This window comes from Brachycentrus maculatus, unplaced genomic scaffold, assembly GCF_059751285.1.
Source record: "Brachycentrus maculatus isolate JH-2025_06_01 unplaced genomic scaffold, ASM5975128v1 h1tg000039l, whole genome shotgun sequence".
In the NCBI taxonomy this organism is placed as follows: Eukaryota; Metazoa; Arthropoda; class Insecta; order Trichoptera; family Brachycentridae; genus Brachycentrus; species Brachycentrus maculatus.
The window spans coordinates 2,483,661-2,507,884 of NW_028280793.1; the positions used below are offsets into that span (position 1 = coordinate 2,483,661).

Below are 24,224 nucleotides of genomic sequence, written 5' to 3' on the forward strand. Positions count from 1 at the left end.
AGGTTTATACCTAAAGGTTTCTTGTATATTTAAGTGGAATAATATAAATATTTTACGATTATTATTTGCAAGCGAAAGTATTCCCCGAGGGACATGCTCTTCTGGATTGGATAATATATTTTGTTTTTAACGAAAATCGTGTATCTACTAAAGCACCTTAAAATTATATGTTTCGTTTCGTCTTGGATTTGCAATACATCATGTGACGTTAAAAGTTTTATTGCAAATAATTGCACAAAGGTTTGAACAATTGCAAGAAAATGTCAGCAAAGGTAATAATGGCGAAATATTATTTTAAATTGAAGGTATATGAACATCATATTGCTTTCATAGAATTTAAAAAAAATACATTTTCGTTTTATTAGAATAAAAGATTTCTGTAACGTCAATTACAACAGCCAAGTACAAAATGCGTTTGACGGTTGTGCCTAACGAATCCAAGCCATATGTGCCAGATGCGACAAATTTGATTAGGCAAATCTTACGTTATACCCTTAAATAAACCTTCGACATAAGTTATATTATTGTCTTGGCCAAGGATACACAAGGCATCATATAGCTCTTGAGGTAGTATTTTACGGAAATGGCGTCATATAAATTTTCCAAAATTATTACTATTGGCAACGATTAAAGTTACTTTATACTTTGCACTGTTAACGTATTTTTAAAGAATACATAATTTAAAGTCTTGATATGTTATATATGGACTAACTAATTTTTATAGAAAAATATGTTTATGGTATTCAGGCGTATACTTCGGTGTAAGGTTATAACACTACATATACACAAAGAGCTTTTGTGTTTGTGCTATGTTCGGGTCAACTCTGATGGAAACACCTGTACCTACCTAATTTATTGACACATCTTTGATATCACATGTATGTGTATATTTAAATATATGGATTTACATAAGTAAGTTTTTTAATATGTCCTGCATTTTTTGGCATCGCCACCGGCCGCCCTTAGCTTGTAAAGTTTATTCGCGAACTCTCGGCATACACAGCAATGAATTCCGAATACAATAGCAGCTTTGGGGGAAATATTCTCCGTAGAGACTCAGTTATACCCACTGCTGTAATACGTTCTTCCAGAATCTTCACGAGCGCCTTCGTTAGAGTAACGATTGGCCTCGAAACGTGGAAAGGTAAATAGCTAGGCTTTCTACCTAACTGTATAATACGGACATTTAACAAAAGTCTTCGAGGAATCAAAGACCGCAGTTAAAAACTTGATAAAATTTCGGCGCTGCAGGATATATAAATCCTTCAACTTAGGCTTACTTACAACATTTTGAGTGTGTCCAAATACTTGTTCACAAATCTGGAATATCTCCAATTAAAGGAGTTATTTTTCATATAATTTTTTTCATACTAGAAAAGAGTTTTTGCTCATACTATAAAAGAGTTTCTGCTGTAAAATTCATACTTTAAAAGAGTTTCTGCTCAAGAAAAAACTTCTCAAAAAAAATCTCACCAATAGATGTCTCTAGTGAAGTTTTAGTGATTCTAGAACAGTGTTTCGAAATTGGTTCATATATATAGAACTTCCAAGAAAATTGAGTAGTTGTCAATAATGGGTTGTCAATAAATTGGTGTGTAAATTGATCACTTAAACCAGCCTATGACGGTCGTCAGCCCCGTAAATGCCCAGACTTCCATATTTTTCTTTATCTTTGATGAAATGTCAAAAAATAATATGAAAATAACTCCTATAATTGTAGATAATCCAGATTGTGAACGAGTATTTGGACACACTCAAAATGTTGAAAATGCTGTGATATTTATTTTAATTTTAAAAAACCGTCCCCATCTTCGCCAAATCGTATTCAATACTAAAAGATCCAACAAATTGATTACCTTAGATTAGCTGATTTCATTACAGTAATGTAGCCATTCTGGAATGTCGTTCAATTTACGGATCTAAAGTCTGCAAGGTTAATATGTTCCACTATGCGAGTATTCTGTTGGCTCGCCGGCTCGAGCAAAAACAGTTGATAAAAAAATAATCTTATAAGCGCAGAACGGCTAGCGCGAACGTCTTAATGAGAAATGGTACAAATATTCCCTGTTTGCTGAGGGTACATGTTCAATTTAGATTATTCCCTGCTGATGCACATTGCATACTGAAAGGGAGAATTTATAGGATGCATTAATTGATTTATTTTTGTTTATTATTTTATATTTTAAATAACATATCAAATACAGTCCGCCTCCGTAGTGTAATGGTCAGCACCCTCGGCTCATTTTTATTCGAGGAGCTCTAACTCCCTACAAACATATCTCCCAAATGATGATACACTGGATTAATTTTAAAACGTCACATTTATTGATCTTGGTATAAATATTATTTTTTATTCGTTAACATTAGTTTAATGTTATGTAGTATAATGATCAGTACGCAAGGCTACCCTACTGAAGATTCCGGCCTCAATTCTCACGGGGGGTGATCAAATAAATATAAGTGATTTTTTTCAATCTAATATTTATTACAATGATTAAAGAAAACACTTCGTTTTTTACCACTTGAGTTTTATTATAGACTACATGTTTCAGAAGTTAAACTTCCATCATTCAGGTCTGTATAATAACTTGAATGATGGAAGTTTAACTTCTGAAACATGTATGTAGTCTATAATAAAACTCAAGTGGTAAAAAACGAAGTGTTTTCTTTAATCATTGTAACATGTCTTACCACAAAGTTAATGCCGAAACAATAAATAAAACTAATATTTATTCAAATTACCCTGGACTGGTACCTGAAGCGGAGGGCTGATCACCTTTTCTTCATGTGTGGACGATCAAGATAACATTGCGTTTGTATGATGCAGTGCCCTATGCACCATTGGGTGCGGATAAGGGTTAGAAGATACAGGCCGTGATAAGCATTATCGATAAAATTAAGAAAGGTGTGTTGAGGTGGTTTGGGCATGAATCAAATGAATGAAGAAAGAAGAGTAAAATAAATTTATGAGGCTAATGTGGTTGGTAATAGAAGCGGATGAAGATCGAGGGAAATTTTATCCAATAAGCAATTTTATTCATTTACTAGAAATAAATAAAATTGTAATATTTTTATAACTAAGAAACGTGAAAACGTTTGATACGATACTCATATATAGCTGTTCGCAATCAGAAGGTAGATCGTACTTAAACATTTAAAAAAAAATTGATGACAATAAGGAAGGCAAAGGAATTTTTTTCAAAAACTTTGTGGAATAAAATGTTGATTTTTTTTTAACTAAACACTTGTATTGTACCACAAATGGTAATTTATATTATTTACTTAAATAATTGGCATATTGTATTTAATGTATGTAGTTTTGTAATCTTTGAATGATGCTTTGAAAAGAGAGTATTGTGTACACTGATATGGACGCAGCGGCTCTTGGGTACCGATGGCTATCGCGGGTCTAGTCGGTCACTCGTAACCCGTGATCCGTGATCGCTGGGCGACAATTAGACGCTGACACTTCCCAAATAGGGTAATAAGCTTCCCGATAAGCCCTCTCGGGTCGCTTTTCGGCGGCCCAGGCCCTGTCTCGTCCCCCTCATTGTCTTGTCCGTTCTGCCGTCCCGCGTCCTGCCCAATGTCACATGTTCGATACTTTCCCCCATTGTGGGTGCATCTTTGGTTCCTTTTTTATTATTTCACGAACACACGCGCGCTCTGAACTTTTACGAACACGCGGTCCGCCTTCATTAGCCGCCCGGGCGGACATTAAAAAAGCATTTTTTGTCCTCGGCGCACTCTCTCAGATGAAACGCCACGGCGATTATCGGGGTACGATCTTTCGATTTGTTTCAATGTGATCTCGATATTTTGTAATTAAATACGACTACTGACAAGAGACATTACATGCCGGTTATTTATTCCGATGTAATGTTAAGTAGCCGGGCACATTTGCAAGCGCACCTACAGGTACCTACCCGACTGTGTACGGGTACCTACTGCAAACTGCATCGCCTTCACAGCGCGCTGGGTGCCGTGGGATCGGGCAACTTTTTACTTTATTATTTTACAATGTAAGTGCTATTACTCAATACCCCTTAATAAGTACCTGCCCAGAGTTAAATAAACTTCCTAGAAAAATATCTGAAAATAAACACTGAATCGACATTCTATACATGCAACGTTTTACAACTGGACTGTGAATAATTTGCAGAAACAATTTCGTGTATCCTTTCCTATCAAAAACATGACTTCGATATTATTTTTCATAACGCTGAAATGCGAATGCTTAGGTGGTCAGATTGAGTGTCCCTTAGAGACAAAATAAAACGCATTCGTGTAACTGGTGTAACTGACATCAATAGCAAGGTAGAGGAAAGGCAAATGAGATGGTACGTAACATATTGTTAATCAGGCGATTGCCATGGATCTTCCTCGAAAGACATCTAGAGGAAGACCAAAAAAAATATGGATGCTACAGAAAGATCGCATGATTCGAAGGTATGGCCTAGGTGACGTTGTATATGATAGAAGGACCTACAACCCGAGGATTAGGAGAGCTGAGCCCAATAGTCTACAAAGATGATAAGTTAGGAAGAAGCCAGGAAGAAGAAGATTATTTTTCATAACGTTGATGGTTAAAAATTCTTAACGTGGAATTCACACGCATAATATAATTAGTAATATATTTTACAAATGTAATTTGTGTGCGAATTATGGATTATACGATACATTAAGATAATAGACGAGAGTATTCCATTAGGCAGTATTATCTGGATATCTCGAAGTAATGTGGAATTGGATATGAAAACATCTGGTCAAATGGTGAAATGCATCGCAAGTGGCCATTCCGCGGCCTAAACTCGTTTTAATTGAATATGATCGCAAACCGGGTAGTCTTCTCGTGAATGCGATAATCTACGAGCATAGAGCCCAATGAACACTTAATAGACTAAACGAAGGTGGCTTTATGCAAATACAGTCGGAATGCTTATCTCTCTGCGTACTGCGGACGGGAGGCTGGCGAATATAGATTCCAATCACCGGGCATAACCCACCAGAGAAGGCAATACGACCGCAACACTGAATTTAATGTCCAATAACTTCAAATTACGATCAAAGGAAAATCAATAATTAACCTTATCTGTTTACAATAATTCTGAAATCAATATTCTATCTTGCTATTTAGTAAAATCAATGGTCCTGTTTTATTTGTTTAGTACAATAACAAACTAGAATTGCAATAAATATACATTTTCATAGTGATTTTTTTAAGGGTTGAGATACGTCAAGTCTTTCTTTTATGTTTGCTCAGTATTTTCAAAAGGTAGACTTATCCAAAATAACTTTAGCTGTACGTTAAAATTATTATTTTAAAGTTTCATAAATGCTTTTTATTATTATCTATTTTTGAACATCTTTAACAGAATATTTGTTACATTAGAGGGCTTATTGCTGGGAAAAATATATTCCAATCAACCAAAAACACACTCGTGATCTACGATCTGGTTAAAGTTTGAACCTTTTACATCCGTTTGAAATTAGAGGGCAGATAGTGTTTGCAAAAATAAGTAAATTACAAACAAGAAAAACAAAGGAAAATGATGATTTTAAATTTACGTTTTACTTGGTAAATACCACTATTTACCAAGTGAAATTTAAACTAAAAATGGATAGATACTACCACAAATTAATGACAAAAGATTAGGCTAAGAGTTGAGGGGGGGAGATGTTAAGGAACTAAGGAAGAAAGATATGATGGACAGTCGGGGTTCCAAGGATAGATAGTAATGTTTCAATATACTACGAAGTATTTTGAAAAGTAAGCGATTCACCTTATTTACATCGTGGATCTAGCAATATGGACCGCGGGTCTTGTGTTTCGAGTCCATTGGATGAGATATTATTGTAGTCAAATCCCGTCGAGAGCGCCGAACAAAGAGCTGATAATTAAAATTATCTGGTGCCAAGCGAGACCACATGCGGTGATCTTTTCCGTCTGTCATCCTCGTGTCATCCCTCTCCCACTTCTGATCCGTAAGTCATCACCTCGGCTCTTATATGTACACCTTTCTCCGTTCATGTTGTCCGGTACAATTGCGCAGATAGATGGGGCAACTGAGAGATTAGGAAATCCGTGTTGCGTTCCTTGTACCGATGTGTTCGTACGATACATGTTATTCGTCACATGGACAAGTTGTCGGGACCGATAGACCGGGAGTGCTAGAAGTCTGGCCATCAATACGTCGAGGCGATGTAAAAAATCCTACTCATTATGTTTGCTATTAAGAGTAATTACCGAACATCGCTTGTCCAACGAGAGGCAAAGTTTTACCGCTTTGAAATTCTGTTATTCAAACATCGGAACAAAGAGAGCTTGAACAAAAAAACAGATGTATGTTCTTTTTCCATTGAATAATTACAGATATCGGTATTTCTGTCGTTACGATAAACGTATCAGAGAGCAAATTATCTTTTAATGATAAAGCCAAGATGTGAAAACCGCCGTATCTGTGATGTTTAAATAATACGGTGGGTATTAAACCGCTCTCTTATCAGAGCAATCAGTAAATGAAGATGTTAGCCAGGGAAGCTGTGCCTTGATTTTAATGGCGCTCAACAATTTCATTTGGACTATCGTTTATTCGATTGTAGCGTCAAAAAACGATATTCCGATTATCCTACAGTATTTTAATTAACTTCTTCTTTGCTCCGTGGTCCGAGTTTGTTCTCGTTTTGAAACTGCGGGATTCCAGATGTGATTTCCGGTGCTTAGAAATATTAATTTCCTAAAAGTAACTTACAATTCCTACCTCTTTGTTCACTGAGAAGTTTAATTCGCCGGACTTCTCCTTTGAAAGATATTTCATTTTCGTAATATGTTACTTGTCAAATTCAATCATGAATCATATTTTGTTTAAAAATGGACGTTTCTAACGTCAAACTTCGTTAATCCTCTTTACACAGGTGAGTCCTTCATCCGCATGTCTGAAAATCGATTATCGAATACATCGGATCAGAATTACTTTGCAATAGGTTATCAGTAACGCCAATCAGAAACCCAAGGGCTGATTGTAACATGCATCTAAGGATCTAGTCATATACAGTCCGTTTATAATAACTTCATACGGGTTAATATAATATAACGCGCGATTATCTACTGATAAACGGCAGGCAGTATGTATGTATACAGAAATAACACGTTTGGTAATGGCGGCACCCACACACACTGTATGCAATGAGTCTAAAGGCATTGAAATTAGTATACTGTGTGTTTATAATAAATTATGTATTCAGGTCTGCAGCGACAGTTTGTGTTTGATTTATTAGAATCATGTGTCAATTATTCATTTTGTCTCTAATTAGCCACTATTTGTATTGTTTCGTAATAAAACGGCCGGAATGTAATCTGTAATGATAATTATCGTGACCATTCTGCCTCGGGAGACCGAACCTTCTACCCTCTTAGAGACTAATATACTATTAATATTATTTTGAGACATCTCATCAAAGATGAAGAAGAATAAAGAAGTGTGGGCATTCACGGGACTAACGAACGTCATCTGGTTTAAGTAATCACTTTACACGCGTGTAACATTCACCAATTCTACCCATTATTGACAACCACACTGCTCAAATTCTTGGAAGTTCTATATATATATATGAACCAATTTTGAAACGTTGTTCTTGAATCACTAGAACTTCACTAGAGACATCTATTGGTGAGATAAAAAGAAGCTTTTTATCGGGCAGAAACTCTTTCTTATTAGTATGTGAGGTCCGAATCACGGATTATAATCACATACATGAGAAACGCCAGAAAATATAATTTTCATTTTTATTATTTTAGCTTTTAATTATAAACACGTGTAAAGTGATCACTTAAACCAGCCTATGACGGTCGTCAGCCGCCTAAATTCCCAGACTTCTATATTCTTCTTCATCTTTGATGAGATGTCTCAAAATAATATGAAAAATAAATCCTTTAATTGGAGATAATCCAGATTTGTGAACAAGTATTTGGACATACTCAAAATGTTGTAAATAATATTAATAGCCTGAAAATTGAAGTCAGTCAAATTCCAACAATTCTCATTGTTCACAGGTTCTACCTTCAAACTGCACTTAATCCTATTAAGCTTGTATCATACATAATATACATACATCGGCAAATTCTCATCTCAGCACCGCACCACACCGTTAGGAAATATTATTCGTTCCATTATACTTTGTATTACCTTTAGCGTACCTTCGAGTTAAACGCGTTAACCCACTGCTGAAATAATCCCAAGATATACAATTGTATTAAGTTTTATAAGATTTTAACTACCATGCGCTATGATTACTTTAATAAGCACTATATAGCAAAACGGTTTGTTGCATTTCTCAATAATAAAAAAAACTAATTCCTTTTTCAGTGCTCCATCTATGTGCACTGTAATACAGGGTGGTGCAAAATTAATCACCCAATCGAAAGATGTTATAGTTCTTGCAAATGGCGTTGTACATCAATCATATTTAAAAGTTGTGAATAAGATAACTGCAGCATATGAAATAATATAATGGCGGAAATTTATTGTCCAATTTGCTCAATAAATAACGCTTTTGCTGAACAAAACAAAATTGAGTAATGAAAATCATTATTTGAATCATTACATTTTTTTCTATTAAGTGGAAAATATGATATGCGTCAAGTGGCTGGAGCCAGTGTTGATACACATTGTGCCCGTTTTATCAATTTGTTAATGTATTGCATCTGTTTAGTTCACAAATCACTCACTCCTTTCAACAACGTCATATATAAAAAAAAACTAGATTTTTCAGGAGATCGTTTTTAATGTTTAAAACTATAATACAATGTATTAAAAATAAATATCAAGCCTATTATTGGACTTTTATTGTGCAACAGTTTTTTTAGATAAAACCTAAAAAAAATCTCCACGTCCTGTTTTTTCTCCATTTGAAAAATATTTAGTATATTTAAAAAAAAAAAAACAATACCTTTGTTTCAAAATGTAAAAACAACATCTTCTGCCCTGTAGCGGGTAAATATTAAGTTTAAAATACGCCGCTTTTGCTGGGTTATAGTACGTTTTCTGGGTATTCTGAAAAAATGCACAACTAAAAATTGACGATTTTTGATATATGACGTTGGTTGAGTGAGCGGAATGTCAAATATGATCGACGTACGATTGCATTTGCAAATATTATAACATCTTCCAATAGGGTCATTTATTTTGTGCCACCCTGTAGATCTTTGTTAAGATAATTTATAACTTAATACTATCACTAATCTATGTAGAAGTCATCTGTCCGGCATTATTTCATATTACGTAAAATTATTATTAAAAAACTAAAACAGAAGACTGGAATAATCGCAAATGGACGTAAATTTTCAATCAAAATTTCTACTAAAATGATGTTGCATATTTTATCTGAACGAGTAACGTAACCACAATACAATATGAGAACTTGAAGTATGTATAATATGCGAGTGAAGTCGGTGTATGTATATACGGGGAGCTCCAATAACCGTTAGATGGCCAGTTCCGTACAATACGTAATAAAATCTCCTTTCTATCGCATTGTAATAACGAATAGCAACTTCCTCAATTGCACGAGCTTTTATTACCATGGAAAATTCGTCAGATCATACGCCCAGTTATTGGCATTATAAATCCGAGATAGTTACAGACAGATTCAGCGAAACCTCTTAAATGGTGTGAAACGTTTTGACTTTAACGAATGAACGATTAACCTATCAATACTATGAAATTAGTTACATTATAGAGTAGGTACATGCCTCGGTAACTAACCAGCTAGGATTTTATTCAACTGAATGGGAAACAAAAAAAATAACAATAACACTGCGCTTCTTGCACTTATTTTAATCTTAACGAACAGAAAAGCTCGCAACCCCATATTTTTTTTAAAAACATTTTAAAAAATTACCACTATTCTAATCATACTCTAAAAAAACGCAATGTTTACAGTATTTGATGATTATACAAACTTAAACCAATAATTGTTCACATTTCTAGCCACACGTTCGGAAAAAATGCACTGCGATATATTTTATTTTTTAAGTAGGCGGTATCCCAAATATTATTTAAAGAAAATGATTTTTTACTACGACAATAAATAAAACTTGATTGAAATATACTAAATAATGAATATTAATATCATATATACCATTTCATACTTATATTGTAGAGGAAGATTATCAGTAAACAAAAGTCAGGAGTCGTAATAATCGTCGGGTATGTATGAGGAGATTCATGAATGCGGAAGATTCGAAGAATATTTGCAAAATCAGAGTGGTGTGGCGTTCGATTCTCTCTTCCAACCCCTGCGGGGACGCGGCGTGATGGTTAGTTAGTTAGTTAGTTAGATTATCAGTAAACAAAAATCGAGCTCTTTGGTTTTCGTTTATTCTAAGCATAAGTTATAAGACAGCTCTAAGTGAGTGACTGGTTTCTAGGAGAGACAAATCTATAATACCGCTTGTCAGACGATGCGGGTAAATACACGATTGAGGGATGTTGTTGTCACCACTGTATCACCAACATAACTACATTCCTTACAGTACCAAAAACTAAACCGTATTTAAAACTTATTTATTTTTTTACAAAAATGTTAATATTATTAGTTTATAACCACTCACCGAGATTTTTATGTCTACCGGTTTCGAGACGTACCCGTCTCTTCGTCAGTACAATCACTACTACGGCGTGCAAACAATACCACACTTCACCACATAGCACCATTTACACACTTAAATCTACACAAAATGTTTAACACATGCGATTTTTGGTCAAACCGAAGACCAACATGCCGTATTTAATAATGTTAATGACTTGCATGTATATTATATTTGATTATTTATTCATTTTTAACTGCAACGTTGTGTTTTTTGTTTTGTCCACAGACGATCGCCAAGTGGTGAAGTACTCCATCTACTCAGGAGACCCTGAGAGCTACTTTAGCATAGACCCTGACTCCGGCTCCATCAGAACAGCATCCAGTCTGGACCACGAAGTGAAACCGATCGTTCTGCTGAACATCCAAGCATCTAGTGGAACTCCACCAGCGTACGGACATACTCAGGTGAGGGAAGATTGGATACCCCAAAAAAAAAAATTAATTTTTTTTTCATATAGTTACATTTTTAAGTACAATATAATACACTTGGAGAGAGACTTACACTCACGGTTTAATGTTTTATATAATTAATGGCATAATAGTCTTTTTTCATATATTTTTCCAAGATTTATATGTAATAGGCATTCATTTTTTTCTTAAGAATTTTCTATTTCTTCTATTTTTTTAATTTCTTTTGGCAGTTCATTAAAATATTTTATCTCCAATTCTGTATAAGTTCTCATTTTGTGAAACCACAAGTACGGAGTCCTGGTTCCAACTCTAATGCATGGAAATGAAGCATGAAATTGGTAGACTGACTGGCCAAGAAAGATGAAATTAGACTGAATGCAGAAAAAAATGATCTCTCAGACAAATGTGTGGCAAAACGATGTATGATTGATGTTCTAATGGTGAAATATATAATGAATGCAAAGCTGATAGATAAAGTATTTTCGATTAAATTAAGCAAGGTTGAGATGGTTTCAACATGTGGAACAAATAAGTGAGGAAATAACGGTAAAACAAGCCAATGTAGTTGTAAAAGGAGTAGAAGAAGATCGAGGAAATCTTGGCATGTTCAGGCATGTAAAATACTTCAAAAGCGGTCAGGCCAGGAGTCGAAACAATTGACAGATATGTATGAGTAGATGCATAAATGTAGAAGTATGTAAGGAATAGTTTGTGTGAGTGTGTGCGCGCATAAAATACACACACACACACACACACACACACACACACACACACACATACACATAATTATACTGCTTAATATTTTAGAGTTATAGAGTTAAAGGTTTCGCATTAAGATGCAAATGGGGACAACCCCATGCATCCGAAGACGGCTTTTACAGATCATTTCGAACCTTCCATAAAATGGAATAATTATGTATCATTAATCGAGGGTATACAGCATTTTTGGTCAAAATGTATAAAGGTAGGATACTTACTTGGTGAATACGAATAACAGGATTATTTAAATTAATGTTAATATATTATTTTGTTTTATTGGATTGGTACATTTTTGTAAGTGAATCCTTTTCAAAATTTAAAACATGCATTTAAGGTTTTTTGTTAAATCATTTTTTTTCTAATGCTTGGTGCAATAAAATTAGTTGTAACAAATAAAAGCCTAACAAAGGAATCTAAATTAGTAGTACCAACTCTAATATATGGAAGTGAAGCATGGAGTTGGCAAAAAGGATGAAAGTTAACTGAATGCAATCGAAAAGCAATCTCTCAGACGAATATGCTGCAAAACGTTGTATGATAGATGTTAGAATGGTGAAATAAACAATGAATGAAATGTGTCTTGAGATGGATTAGACACGTATAAAACAAATCTATTAGGGAAACGTAATTAGAAATAGAAGCAGAAGAAGACCGAGGGAAACTTGTCATGTACAAACATTTCAAATACTTGGAAGTAGAGTCAGGAGTCAGAATAATCGGCGGATTTGTATGAGGAAATGCATAAATGTGTAAGAAGCTTAGAATATTTGCAAAGACTGAGTGGTGTGACGTTATATTCTCTGTGCCTACCCCTGTGTAGAAGTGGCGTAACGGTTAGTTGGGTTTTAAATTTAATACCTGATATTTATAACATGGTCTCACGTTTAATATGAATGGTAATTATTTTTTCTATTTTAGAATAATTCACATGAATTTCGCATACTACATTGAAGTTACGTATCGATCGGAAAAAATAACAATAAATTTTCTACAGATATTATTAATAATTACATATTTATGGTAGTATTTTTTTTTGTATTGGGAACCTTGAAAAATTGACGCGTCTTTATAGAAATTTTATGAGAAATATCTTTTAATTTTCTCATGTATTTTTTCCCCCGATTTGGTTATAGATCTCTGGGAAGTACACAATGAGCTTTAGTTATTATTTCGAATCATTAAATTTAAAGTTCTGAGGTTTCACTGTTGGCATAGCCAATTGGAAAATGAACAGGTAATTGATTTAGTGGCTTTACGATGCGGCTCTCTTGGGGAACAATTATGGTTATTATTCTTGCGTTTTGACCGCACGTTGTCTGCCTAAAACAAAATGGCCATACACTTTATAACCGTTGAGAACTATGAGCCCGTTATTCTCTTTACAACGCTTTGCATTATTCCAATTGTATCTCATAGTGTTTTCACGTGTTCTCTATTAACACATTAGTCGACTAGTCGCTGCCAACTGGAAACGACCAAACATCGATTAGTTGATTTTTCTACCCTACGTACTCTAGATAATTCTTAAAATTATGTACATCATTACATCGATTTCATATTTGAATTATTAATTTAAAAAGGCATATTTAGTAGGGACTTATAATTTAAAAAATAAATATGTATTATTATTTGTCATAAAACTATAAAAAAACATTAGGTAAGAAGCATGTTTAAAAGAAACAAATGAGAAAATGTAACTCAGAATACAAATGAATTTACACGTCAAAGACAATATTTTTGCACTTGAAATTATAAGCGAAAAATGTCGTATTGTGATTCATTCCTGATGTATTTTGTAATTATTAAAAATATTGTCTTCAACATATAAAATTTTGACCAATAAACGTACATATTAATTTTTTTTTTTTTTTAGTTCCTAGTTAATATCCTTTGTAATTTCCTAATAATAGTCATTTCATTTTTAAATTAATGGTTCAAATTTGAAATCCATATAATGTTGTACATAATTGTGAGAATTATTTTCAGTACGTAGGGTAGAGAAACCGACTAATTGGTGTTTGGTCGCTTACGATTGGCAACAAAAAGCCAACTAGTCGACTTTTGGTAGTTAATATAATAAAAATCATAATAATCAAACGATAAGTACAAAAATTATGAATGCATTTGTATTTGCTTATATTTTTTGCTATTAGTACAAATTCGCTTGGTTTTTAAGGTAAGTCTTTCAAAAATTCGTTGGTGAATGAAGTGTTAAGTTTCTTACCGACATATGGTCGGTGGATGAAACTGTAATGAAGAGAGTTACCGAATAAAACATATTACGTTCATATCCATAAATCAATATTCCTACAAGCGTCGAGTATTCATTATGTTCTTTTTCAAAAGAAAATCGAAATTAATAGCCTGCCTACGTTATTTTGATATTTCTTTATGCGCGTTTGAATTATTATGTCATTTGGGTTTTTTAAATGATTTTTTAAACGATTTGGAATCGTCTAAATGCCTTAATTTCGCCTTTTTGTTATTAATGTTTCCTTTTCGTATAGCATCCGACTCAAAAAAGAGGTAATGATTGGTTTATTCAGTAGTAGTTACCGCAGAGACTTACGCAACAATTTTTTTATTTGATCAAAATATCTCACATGTTTCAAACGAGATTTTTAATGCTTGCTGATTTTACTAGTAAATAATTTCAGAGAAATCAAATTGATATAAACATTACTTATATGTAGATATATTGACTTCTTTTTTAAAAATGCACGTGAAATGCGAGTCGAAAAGTTAAGTCGAGTTGTTGTTCAACCAAAAAAAACAAAAAAAAACATTAGGCAAGAAGCATGTTGAAAATAAGCAAATGAGAAAAAACATAAGCAAAGCAGCATGTTTTACATCAAACATCAAATGAAACGTACAATTTAACATTTTTACCGTGTTTTTTCAGGTCAACATTGGAGTTGAAGACGTGAATGACAACGCTCCCGAGTTCGAGTCTTCCACTGTCCGCATATCCGTAGCGGAGAACTTGGATCTCGGCACCCCACTGTATGCAGCTCACGCGAGAGACAGAGATGGAGGAGCCAACGGCCTGGTTCGGTACAAACTCGCTGGACCCAATGCACAGGGCCCCTTCGCTGTCGACCCTACTCTGGGCCACATCACACTGATCAGGTGAGACAAAATAATAATTACGGTTTTGTATGGAAGCGAAACGTGGACTATCGGGCAGCAGAACAGGAGGTTTTTGAGATGTGGTGCTACAACCATATGTTGGAGATTCGTAGCTGGAAATATGTAGGAATTAACGAGGTACTAAGCAGGGATGGGGTGTCTAGATACTTACTAAATAATGTAGCCAAATGAATAGACCGTAATATAAGGCACCCAGACCTGCTTCTTGCTATTGTGGAAGGCATGTGTGAAGGCATAAACTACTAAAGACGACCCGCTTAACCTACATGGATCAAATTATCTCCGACATGCGTTGTAGCGAATGCGTCTAGTTGAAAACACGAGCGGAGGATAGAGTCGGGTGCAGACTAATCGTGGAAGAAGCAAACCAAAAGTATTATTAAAACAAACAAAAAAAACGAAATTTTAGTTTTGTTGGTACATAGTATAACACTTAGCCGAGATTTTATACTCACACTTAGGTGCACATTCACAAAATATTTATTAATCACATGCTTTTCTAGTCGGACCTATATTCAATAGGTATGCACTAAAATCTCTCAAACATGTTTTATTTTATTTTTGACATTAAAATCATTGTTTAAAATTGTTAAAAAAAAATGATTTTTAAAAACTAACAAACAAAACCAAACAATTAAATTGTATTTAGTTTGTTTCCGATTATTTTATGAAAAATATGTAGAAATTCTCCCGAAACTTCCATCGGTACCAAGAGCATTATCAAAATGCGGTTAAAAATGAATATAGATTGTACAATAGCTGCATTGCGGTGAGGAATAATATTTTTATGGTATTTCAACCGCGAGACAATAAAACTGTCGCTCGTTACTTCAGCGGCAAATTCAAACAATGCCAAAATGGGAACGAAAAAACATCCAGAAATATTCCAGTGCCTTTTTACGGGAAGGTCGTTCACACGACCTGTTAATCATAAGGATAATTCAATCATATCTTAAACATAATTAATGAAAAGACAACCCCTCATTGTTCTACATAGTTTTGATATACATTAAATAGGGGCGGTATGAGTGACACACTATTAAATAGTGTGAATAATGCACAAAAATCAGTTATGAAAATAATCCTTAAAGCTCTGGTACAGTCTCCCACAGAGGAAATATTCAACTTTTTTTTTTATTTGTTCGGGAATTGTACAGCTTAACATTTTAAAAAGTATATAATAAAAAATAGTTACATTAACAATAATAAATATTACATTACATAAAATAGTAACTTTAATAAAAATAAAGCCAATTAAACAATTCCACATTTATGTTATATATCACAACTCATTACAGTCAAACAAATTTATGCATTTGAGAATTACTGACACAAATCTCAAGAAAACACCTTTCTGCTAAATAACACTCAAATAAAAACATATATAGAACCACAAGTTCAAAAACACAGAAACACATGAAAATGAAATCTAAAACATACTTATTATGGTTAAAAAATTATGATTATTATGCAATAAACGTGTACAACCTACTTCCATTATCCACAAAATCATTTAAATAATAAACTAAGTATAAAAGAGCTATTTATAAATGGTAGATCTGAAGCAGAACCATACATAGAACCACAAGACCAAAAACACAAAACACCACAAACAAAATGAAATATTTACCACATTTGGTAAGAGAACATTGAACATCACGCAATAAAGCTGTTTAACTTACTTTCATTATCCATAAAGTCATTAAATACCGAAAGTATCTACCAAAAAGTTATTTATAATTGGATAATGGAGGATGGTAGCTTAGAAATCGATCGTATCAATGGCCATGTCATTCATGATGCCTGACAAATTATTAATCATATAACTTTTATAGTAAAAAGTGCCCTTTTCCGTACAAATATAACTTTAAAATAGTAAAATATGCACATTTCCTTGCAAATATAACTTTAAATTAGTAAAATGTGCCCTTTTCTTTACGAATATAACTTGAAAATAGTAAAATATGCCCCTTTTCTTTAAAATATAACTTTCAAATTGTCAAATATGCCATTTTCCTTACAAATATAACTTTAAAATAGTAAAATGTGCCCTTTTCTCTACAAATATAACTTTAAATAAAGTAAAATGTGCCCTTTTCCTTACAAATATAATTGAATAGCAAAATTGCCCTTTTTTCTTACAAATATAACTTTAAAATAGAAAAATATGCCCCTTTTCGTAGAAATTTAACTTTGAAATTGTCAAATATGCCATTTTCCATACAAATATAACTTTAAAATAGTAAAATTTGCCCCTTTTCTTACAAATATAACTTTTCAATGTGTCATTTTCCTGACAAATATTTTTACTCTAGGCACCTCGATTACGAAGCATCTCAACGTCACGCCCTGACCGTGGTGGCGTATGACGGAGGAACACCACCCCTGACTGCCAACCTGACGCTTTTGGTGGATGTCCAGGATGTGAACGACAACCCTCCCGTGTTTGAGAGGCCAGAGTACTCTGTCAGTGTTTTGGAATCTGCTCCAATCGATACCTTGGTAAGTACCTAATCAAATTATATCATTAAAAGTTTTTTTTTTAAATAATTTCATTAATTGATTGTCACTTTGTCTATCCATATCTATTCATTTTTATCAAATTTTTAGTTGTAATATTTTTACACATTTAACTTCCCTATCTTTATTATCCTACCTGAAGACAAGCTTCTACAAGAAGAGATTCCGCTATTATATTACCACTATTTATTCAAAAAATTATCAAGTAAAATATCAATCAATTTTTTTTTCAAAAAGTATGAATATTACAAATTACGTGCAGTGATATTTTTGCGCAATACGAAACCCGTGACATATTTATAAATAATTCTTTGTCTACTGTTAATATTCTACTACTACTACTACTACTACCATCACGCCGTTTCCCCGCAGGGGTAGGCAGAGAGGATGGAACGCCATACTGTTCTGTCCTGACATACACTCCTCGCCTCCTTCACATCCATACATCTAGACATACATGCCCTCCGATTACGCAGACTTTTGACACCGCCAGATTTTAGATTCTGATTGATCTGATCGTGCCAAGTCTTTTTCGGTCGTCCACGTTGTTTCCCCTCTCACATTCGCCACATATATTTTCTTAGTCATTCTCTCGCTATCCATATATTCTATATAATTTTATACTATTCGCACCCGTTTTTATGGGAGAAATATTATTTTTTGTATATTGAAAAAAAAGTGAACGTGATTTCCATTTTTTATAATAGCATCATTTAAAAAAGTGATCACTTAAACCAGCCAATCACAAGTCGTAAATCCTGTAAATGAATACTCAGACTTCCGAATTCTTGCTCATCTACGTCGAGACGTCAAAATTAGTAAAAACTTTAAAACTCCGTTAGAAAATCTGATGAATGGTTTATTTGTATTATTTTGACGTTCACGTGAGAAGGTAGCTAGATAGAGGCTCTATGCTTCCATGTAAATAAATAATGACGCACGATTATTTGCTCTTACAGAAATCATCATCTTGTCGACAAAATATCATTTGGGACTGCAGTCGAGATGAACGAGAAGTTCGTGTTAGGATAACATCCCGCGGCAGAAGTCAAACGTTTTGACCTCGCGATTTCTTTAGTATAAATAATTACATATGATAACATGTCCGTGCAATACATTGTGTACGTAGAATGCATAATTTAATCTCTAGAACCAGCGATGGGTGATTGACTTGTTTAAATAAGTCGGTTCTTAATTCGGTTCTTGGATTCGATCATTTGAATCTAATCACCCCAATCAATGCAGGAATTTTGAAGTCTATTTTCAAGGTCCTGATATAATTTTATAAAACAAAATTATAACTTTGTTTTTAACCACTCTTATTTTTTATACTTTTCTCCAAATGGTTTCAACAATACTGTCCTTCCCTGAAGATGACAAGGTTATTGTCGAAACTAATTGGAGAAAAGTACCAAAAATAAAAGTGATTATAAATAAAGTTCAGGTTTTATTTTATAAACTTTTATAAAATGTACCACAAAGTATCTGCAAAAATCATTCGAATTCTGCCTAGTTATAATATTACGTCCGCCTCCATAGTGTAATGGTTAGCGCATTTGACTACCGTACTGAAGGTCCCAGGTTTAATTCCCGGAAGGTTCAAGATAAGTTCAAGTGATTATTTTGTTTATTCAATATTATTTTTTATTTAATTTGAACTCGGTAAATACCACTTTTAACCAAGTAAAAATTAAATAAAAATATTATAGATATCAGGAACAGTTACACGCTAGTCACATGTATAGAACATACTAGAACACATGCTACATATGTCTAAAACGTAAAACGGTTCGCTTCCGATCTCCCAGGTTCGGAGACCTTTCTAGGCTAACTTATTGAGGAAACATCGACGTGAATTCCAAATTAGCCTTACACCTCACGAAGTGTCCGGGCTGTGCTCTCGAGATGGCATCTCTCGCGTGCATCTCTGCAGCCACCTACAGACGCTCGTGTAGGGTGCCACATGCACCACGATTGGGTACAGGTCAGCCGAATGACCTCGCGCAGCAAACCTCGCACTTTCTCTGGTATGTACATACACCAGGAAAGCGGGTCATTGCTAGCACTGTGTTAAATGTAACAGCTCACAGCTTCATGAACGTCTTATCTACCGAAAACCTTTTTAGGTGTGTTCAAAATTAACAATATTTTCGCCAAATATTAACCGATTTTAGTATTTGTTGCTGTTGTTAGTTAGAAAAATTGTTTTACAAGAATTGTGTTTATTGCTCTCTTTAATTTTGAACAAAGCGAATGTTAACCTTAATACATATTTTTTCATAATTTTCCCTACGGATATTTTGGTCATGTTTATAACTTATCAGATCCTTTTGCACATTGCTAATACAAAAAATGTGATACAATAGTGAAATTTTGATAAATCCATAATTTTTTAGTGTGTCTAAATATTTGTTAACAAATCCGGATTTGCCCACTTATTTTTTAAAGTATATCTCAAAACAGATGAAAAATAATATGACAGACCTATTTAGATCAATCAGACCATATTCTTCATTATCAATGGTGAGATATCATCTCCTATCGTCAACTATTACTTAAGAGTAATTGTCCTCGTCTTGAGCAGCTCTAAACATGCCTCGACGGTCCAGATCCCCATCCAATCTCGTATATTCCAGAACCAGAAGATCTATCTATCTTCTGCTAACACCTCGTCGATTATGATTAAGAATTTGTTATTTTTTCGATATCCGTATAATAATTTGTCCTTCACAGGTGGTGCAAGTGACCGCAGTGGATCTCGACACCGGCAACAATGCCCGACTGACATACCGCTTAGTGGGTGGCGCGCAGACCCCGTTCGCTGTGGAGCCCCAGACGGGGCGCATCACCCTCACGGGCCCCCTGGACCGGGAGGCCGTCTCCACCTACACCCTCGTCCTCGCCGCAGCAGACCATGGTGCTCCCCCCACGGCGGCCACGGCCCGACTGACTGTGTCGGTTCTGGACGCCAATGATAACGACCCGAGATTTGGTGCCCAGACTTATGAGTTCTCTGTTGAGGAGAACTTACCCAGAGGTGCTAAAGTCGGGGCGCTTCAGGCGACTGATGATGACGTCGGAGACAATGCAGCTATAAGATACAGTCTCATTCCGGCTAATACCAGCTTCCACATCGATCCCGTGACAGGTCAGTACTGATTTGATACTTTTACAGTAGATCTCCAACTATCCGAACTCCGACTATCCGCATCACTTTCCGAATTTCAGAAAAAAGTTAACTCTCAAAAACTGTATCTTAATAAGCAGTGACTTAGATTGACAGTACTGTACTTACATACTGTACAAGACTTGTAACTAGAATTAACATGAAAAGTGTTGCCTTTTCATTAAATTCATTAAAAGCAGTTTTCCTTGAAAACAGTTTTTTTCTACAACATTTTGAGTGTGTCCAAATACTTGTTCACAAAATCGGTATTATCTCCAATTACAGGAGTTATTTTCATATTATTTTTTTACATCTAATCAAAGATGGAGAAGAATATGGAAGTCTGGGCATTTACATTTCTCTCATTATCAACAAACACACAGTACATAATTTAATTAAATAAATAATAAAAAGACCCTTTTCCAAAAAATCCAATAATCTGAATTAATGATTTTTCCAATGGGGTCAAGTCCCAATTGATACAGATGATAGGAGTTCTACTGTACTATAATTTTAAGCACAAAATTTATTTTCTCAGTATCCTTATCAATCTTTCCATCCCTAGACACACACACACTTCCCATATGTACGAAAACATCAACGTGTTCCATAATTTCCCCTAATATTTAAAACCCTGATCTATATTCCTCTCTTAAAAAAAACATAACTTTAGAACAGTGTGAATGGTATACCGAAATCAGTTTTAGCAAGTAAAAACCTAGCAGCTTTTAACCAATTTTTATTGATACACTTTATCCAACCGGTTTCGACAAGAACCTTGTCATCATCAGGGTTTATGTACTAAATTCTAAAACATTGAAATACTCATAGTTGATTACCCTTCCCTTGCCAAAATATTCCAATTATCAAATTATCATACCATATATGACTTTTTTTAGTCATATATGATAATTTTACACTATTATTGAAAAATACATTAAGGGGCTTCTCGAAAACGAAGGTTGTTATTGAATTGTATGTTACATAATATGCAAGGAAAGACAGTGAATAGCGCGTCTGGTATTTCTTTGTTTTCTATGTCCTGTCTTTGACTGGGTGAGTAATGGCGACAAGTTGGTATGTCGGTATGGAAGCTGTATCGGCGAGTTCTTCGGTAAACTCTGCAATTGTGGATTGTGTATTTGCATATCGGTGATGATAATTATACCATAAGTTAGCATCATCGTGTATGGAACGACCGCGGGATATACGAGTACATATGTATATACTCGTTTATATATTTATTAGTTTCAAACATATGTACGACCGCGTGTGTTTTGACATTTTTACCCAGTAAAATGATTTTAAAATGTAGTCCCGAGGTCCCGGGTTTGATTCCCATGGGGGGTCAGTTAAATATTCGTGATTTTTTCACTCTAATATTTATTCAATATTTCCCTAGACTGGTACTTCAAACGGGGGATTTATCACCCTTCCTCCATGTGTGGACGATCAAGATAACACTGCGTTTATGTGATGCAGTGCCGTATGCGCTATCGTGGATGAGGGTTAAAAAAATTATTTATAAATTTCTATAAAATATTGATCAGGTATCGCTAACGGGAAATGAAATCCAAAAATTAACTACCTTACTATCGCGCTGCTTTTCCGCAGCAGTAGACAAAGAGAATAGAACGCCACATCAATCTATCTTTGCACACAATCTTTGCTTCTTCCACATTCATACATCTTCCTATACATACACGTCGATTATTCCGACTTCTGACCTGACCACATCCTTTTTTTCTTTGAAAATAAAATCCTGTTTTGATTATTTCGATTATCTGTACACAGGATTTATTCATAAATATTTATTTATTTTATCATTCACATCTTAAAAATTTACAACAATGTACACTCACGGGGTTTTTTCTGTGCCAAGGGCACATTTAATACTTAATTATAAAATCATATGAAAAGTAAATTGTTTATGACATGTGATAAATAAAACATGGCCGAATGATGGGATCTATTTCAGATCTACCCTCCTCCATTATCCATTTATGAATAGCTCTTTCATACTTAGTTTCGTTATTTCATGACTTTATTGATAATAGAAGTAGTTTTTACAACTTTATTGCGTAATAATCAAAGTTATTTTGACCGTAAGAGCTATGTGTTAGGTTTTGTTTGATGTGTTCCTGCGGTTCTATGTACGTTAAATTAAACATTTTAGTATTTTTAAATGTCAGTCATGTTTGAATACTCGTATTTACAGAAATATCGATTTACAGGTAACGTATTCTATTTCTCTCTTGTCACGATTTTTAGAAATTGAATCATCGAGTTGTCATTACATCACCTAAGATTCACGGGTTGTGTATTAAAAAAAACTAACTAACTACCATCATGACGCTTCCCAGCAGGGGTAGGCAAAGAGAATAGAACGCCACACCAATAATCTCTCTTTGCACACAATCTTCGCCTCTAAAACATTCATACATCTTCTCATATATACTTATATATACAAGCCAATAATTACGATTCCTGACCTGACCACGTTCAAGTAATTGAAATACTTGATCATGCCAAGTTTTCCTTGGTCTTCCTCTGCTTCTATCACTGACCACATTTGCGTCGTAAAATTGTTTAAATATTCTTTTTTCACATATTCGATCCACCTATCCAAACCATCTCAAAACACCTTTCTTAATTTTATCGATTTTGCTTATCTCGAGCTTGCATTTTTTTCTCATGACGCCATTCGAACATCTATCACACATTGTTTTGCCGCACATTCGTGAGGTATCGCATTTCGACTGCATTCAGTCTACTTTCATCGTTCTTTTGCCAACTCCATGTTTCCAAAATTTGAGTAGTGTGGATCTCATCAGAGAGATCGTAATAAGTCTACTTAAGTCTTGATTTTGCAAATTTAATTATTCACTTCCATACATTAGGGTGAGAACCAGGACTTTATTATAGTGTCGGGTTGTGGTCCCGTGGTTAGTGTCGCAGACTCTTGAGTCAGAGTTTATCGGTTCGAACTCACTCTACTACAATTTGATACTTATTTCTAATAATGAGCCCCTTGAGGCTCACAGAAATAGTATGAAATTGAAGTACTTTTGTAACTAATAAAAACATAAATATTTATTGTTGGGTGTTTGATAATGTCCTAAGAATACGAGACGCGTCACGTATTAAGATATGCATAAATAAACGTAGAATTCAATCCAATAAAAACCTTGCTTTATTTTGGATATATTACCCAACAATTCAATGTGGAATTCTACCAACTGTCTGCAGTTACAATAAAAAAAATTATCTTTAAAATTAAATATGTATATTGTATATGTAGTCCGCCTCCGTAGTGTAATGGTCAGCACGCTCGACTACCGTTCTGGAGGACCCGGGTTCGATTCCCAGGGGGTGTAAGAATAAATATGAGTGATTTTTTCACTGTAATATTTATTCAATATTACCCTGGACTGGTACTGGAAGAGGAGGGCTGATCACCTTTCCTTTATGTGTAAACGATCAAGATAACACTGCGTTTATATGACGCAGTGCCCTATGCACCTTTGGGGTGCGGATAAGGGTTTTATTATTATATGTACTGCCAGTA

At 34.4% G+C, this 24,224-nt stretch overlaps 1 protein-coding gene across 1 annotated transcript in view; it reads left to right on the top strand.

Annotated features, from left to right (window-relative positions):
• ds (dachsous cadherin-related 1) overlaps positions 1–24,224 on the top strand; it is a 370,365-nt gene that overhangs the window by 317,763 nt on the left and 28,378 nt on the right. Inside the window, exons 5-8 of the mRNA XM_088277154.1 lie at positions 10,877–11,055; positions 14,723–14,949; positions 17,286–17,472; positions 20,224–20,638. Of these exons, the coding sequence (XP_088133280.1) occupies positions 10,877–11,055; positions 14,723–14,949; positions 17,286–17,472; positions 20,224–20,638 (1,008 nt within the window). The remainder of the gene's footprint in view (positions 1–10,876; positions 11,056–14,722; positions 14,950–17,285; positions 17,473–20,223; positions 20,639–24,224) is intronic.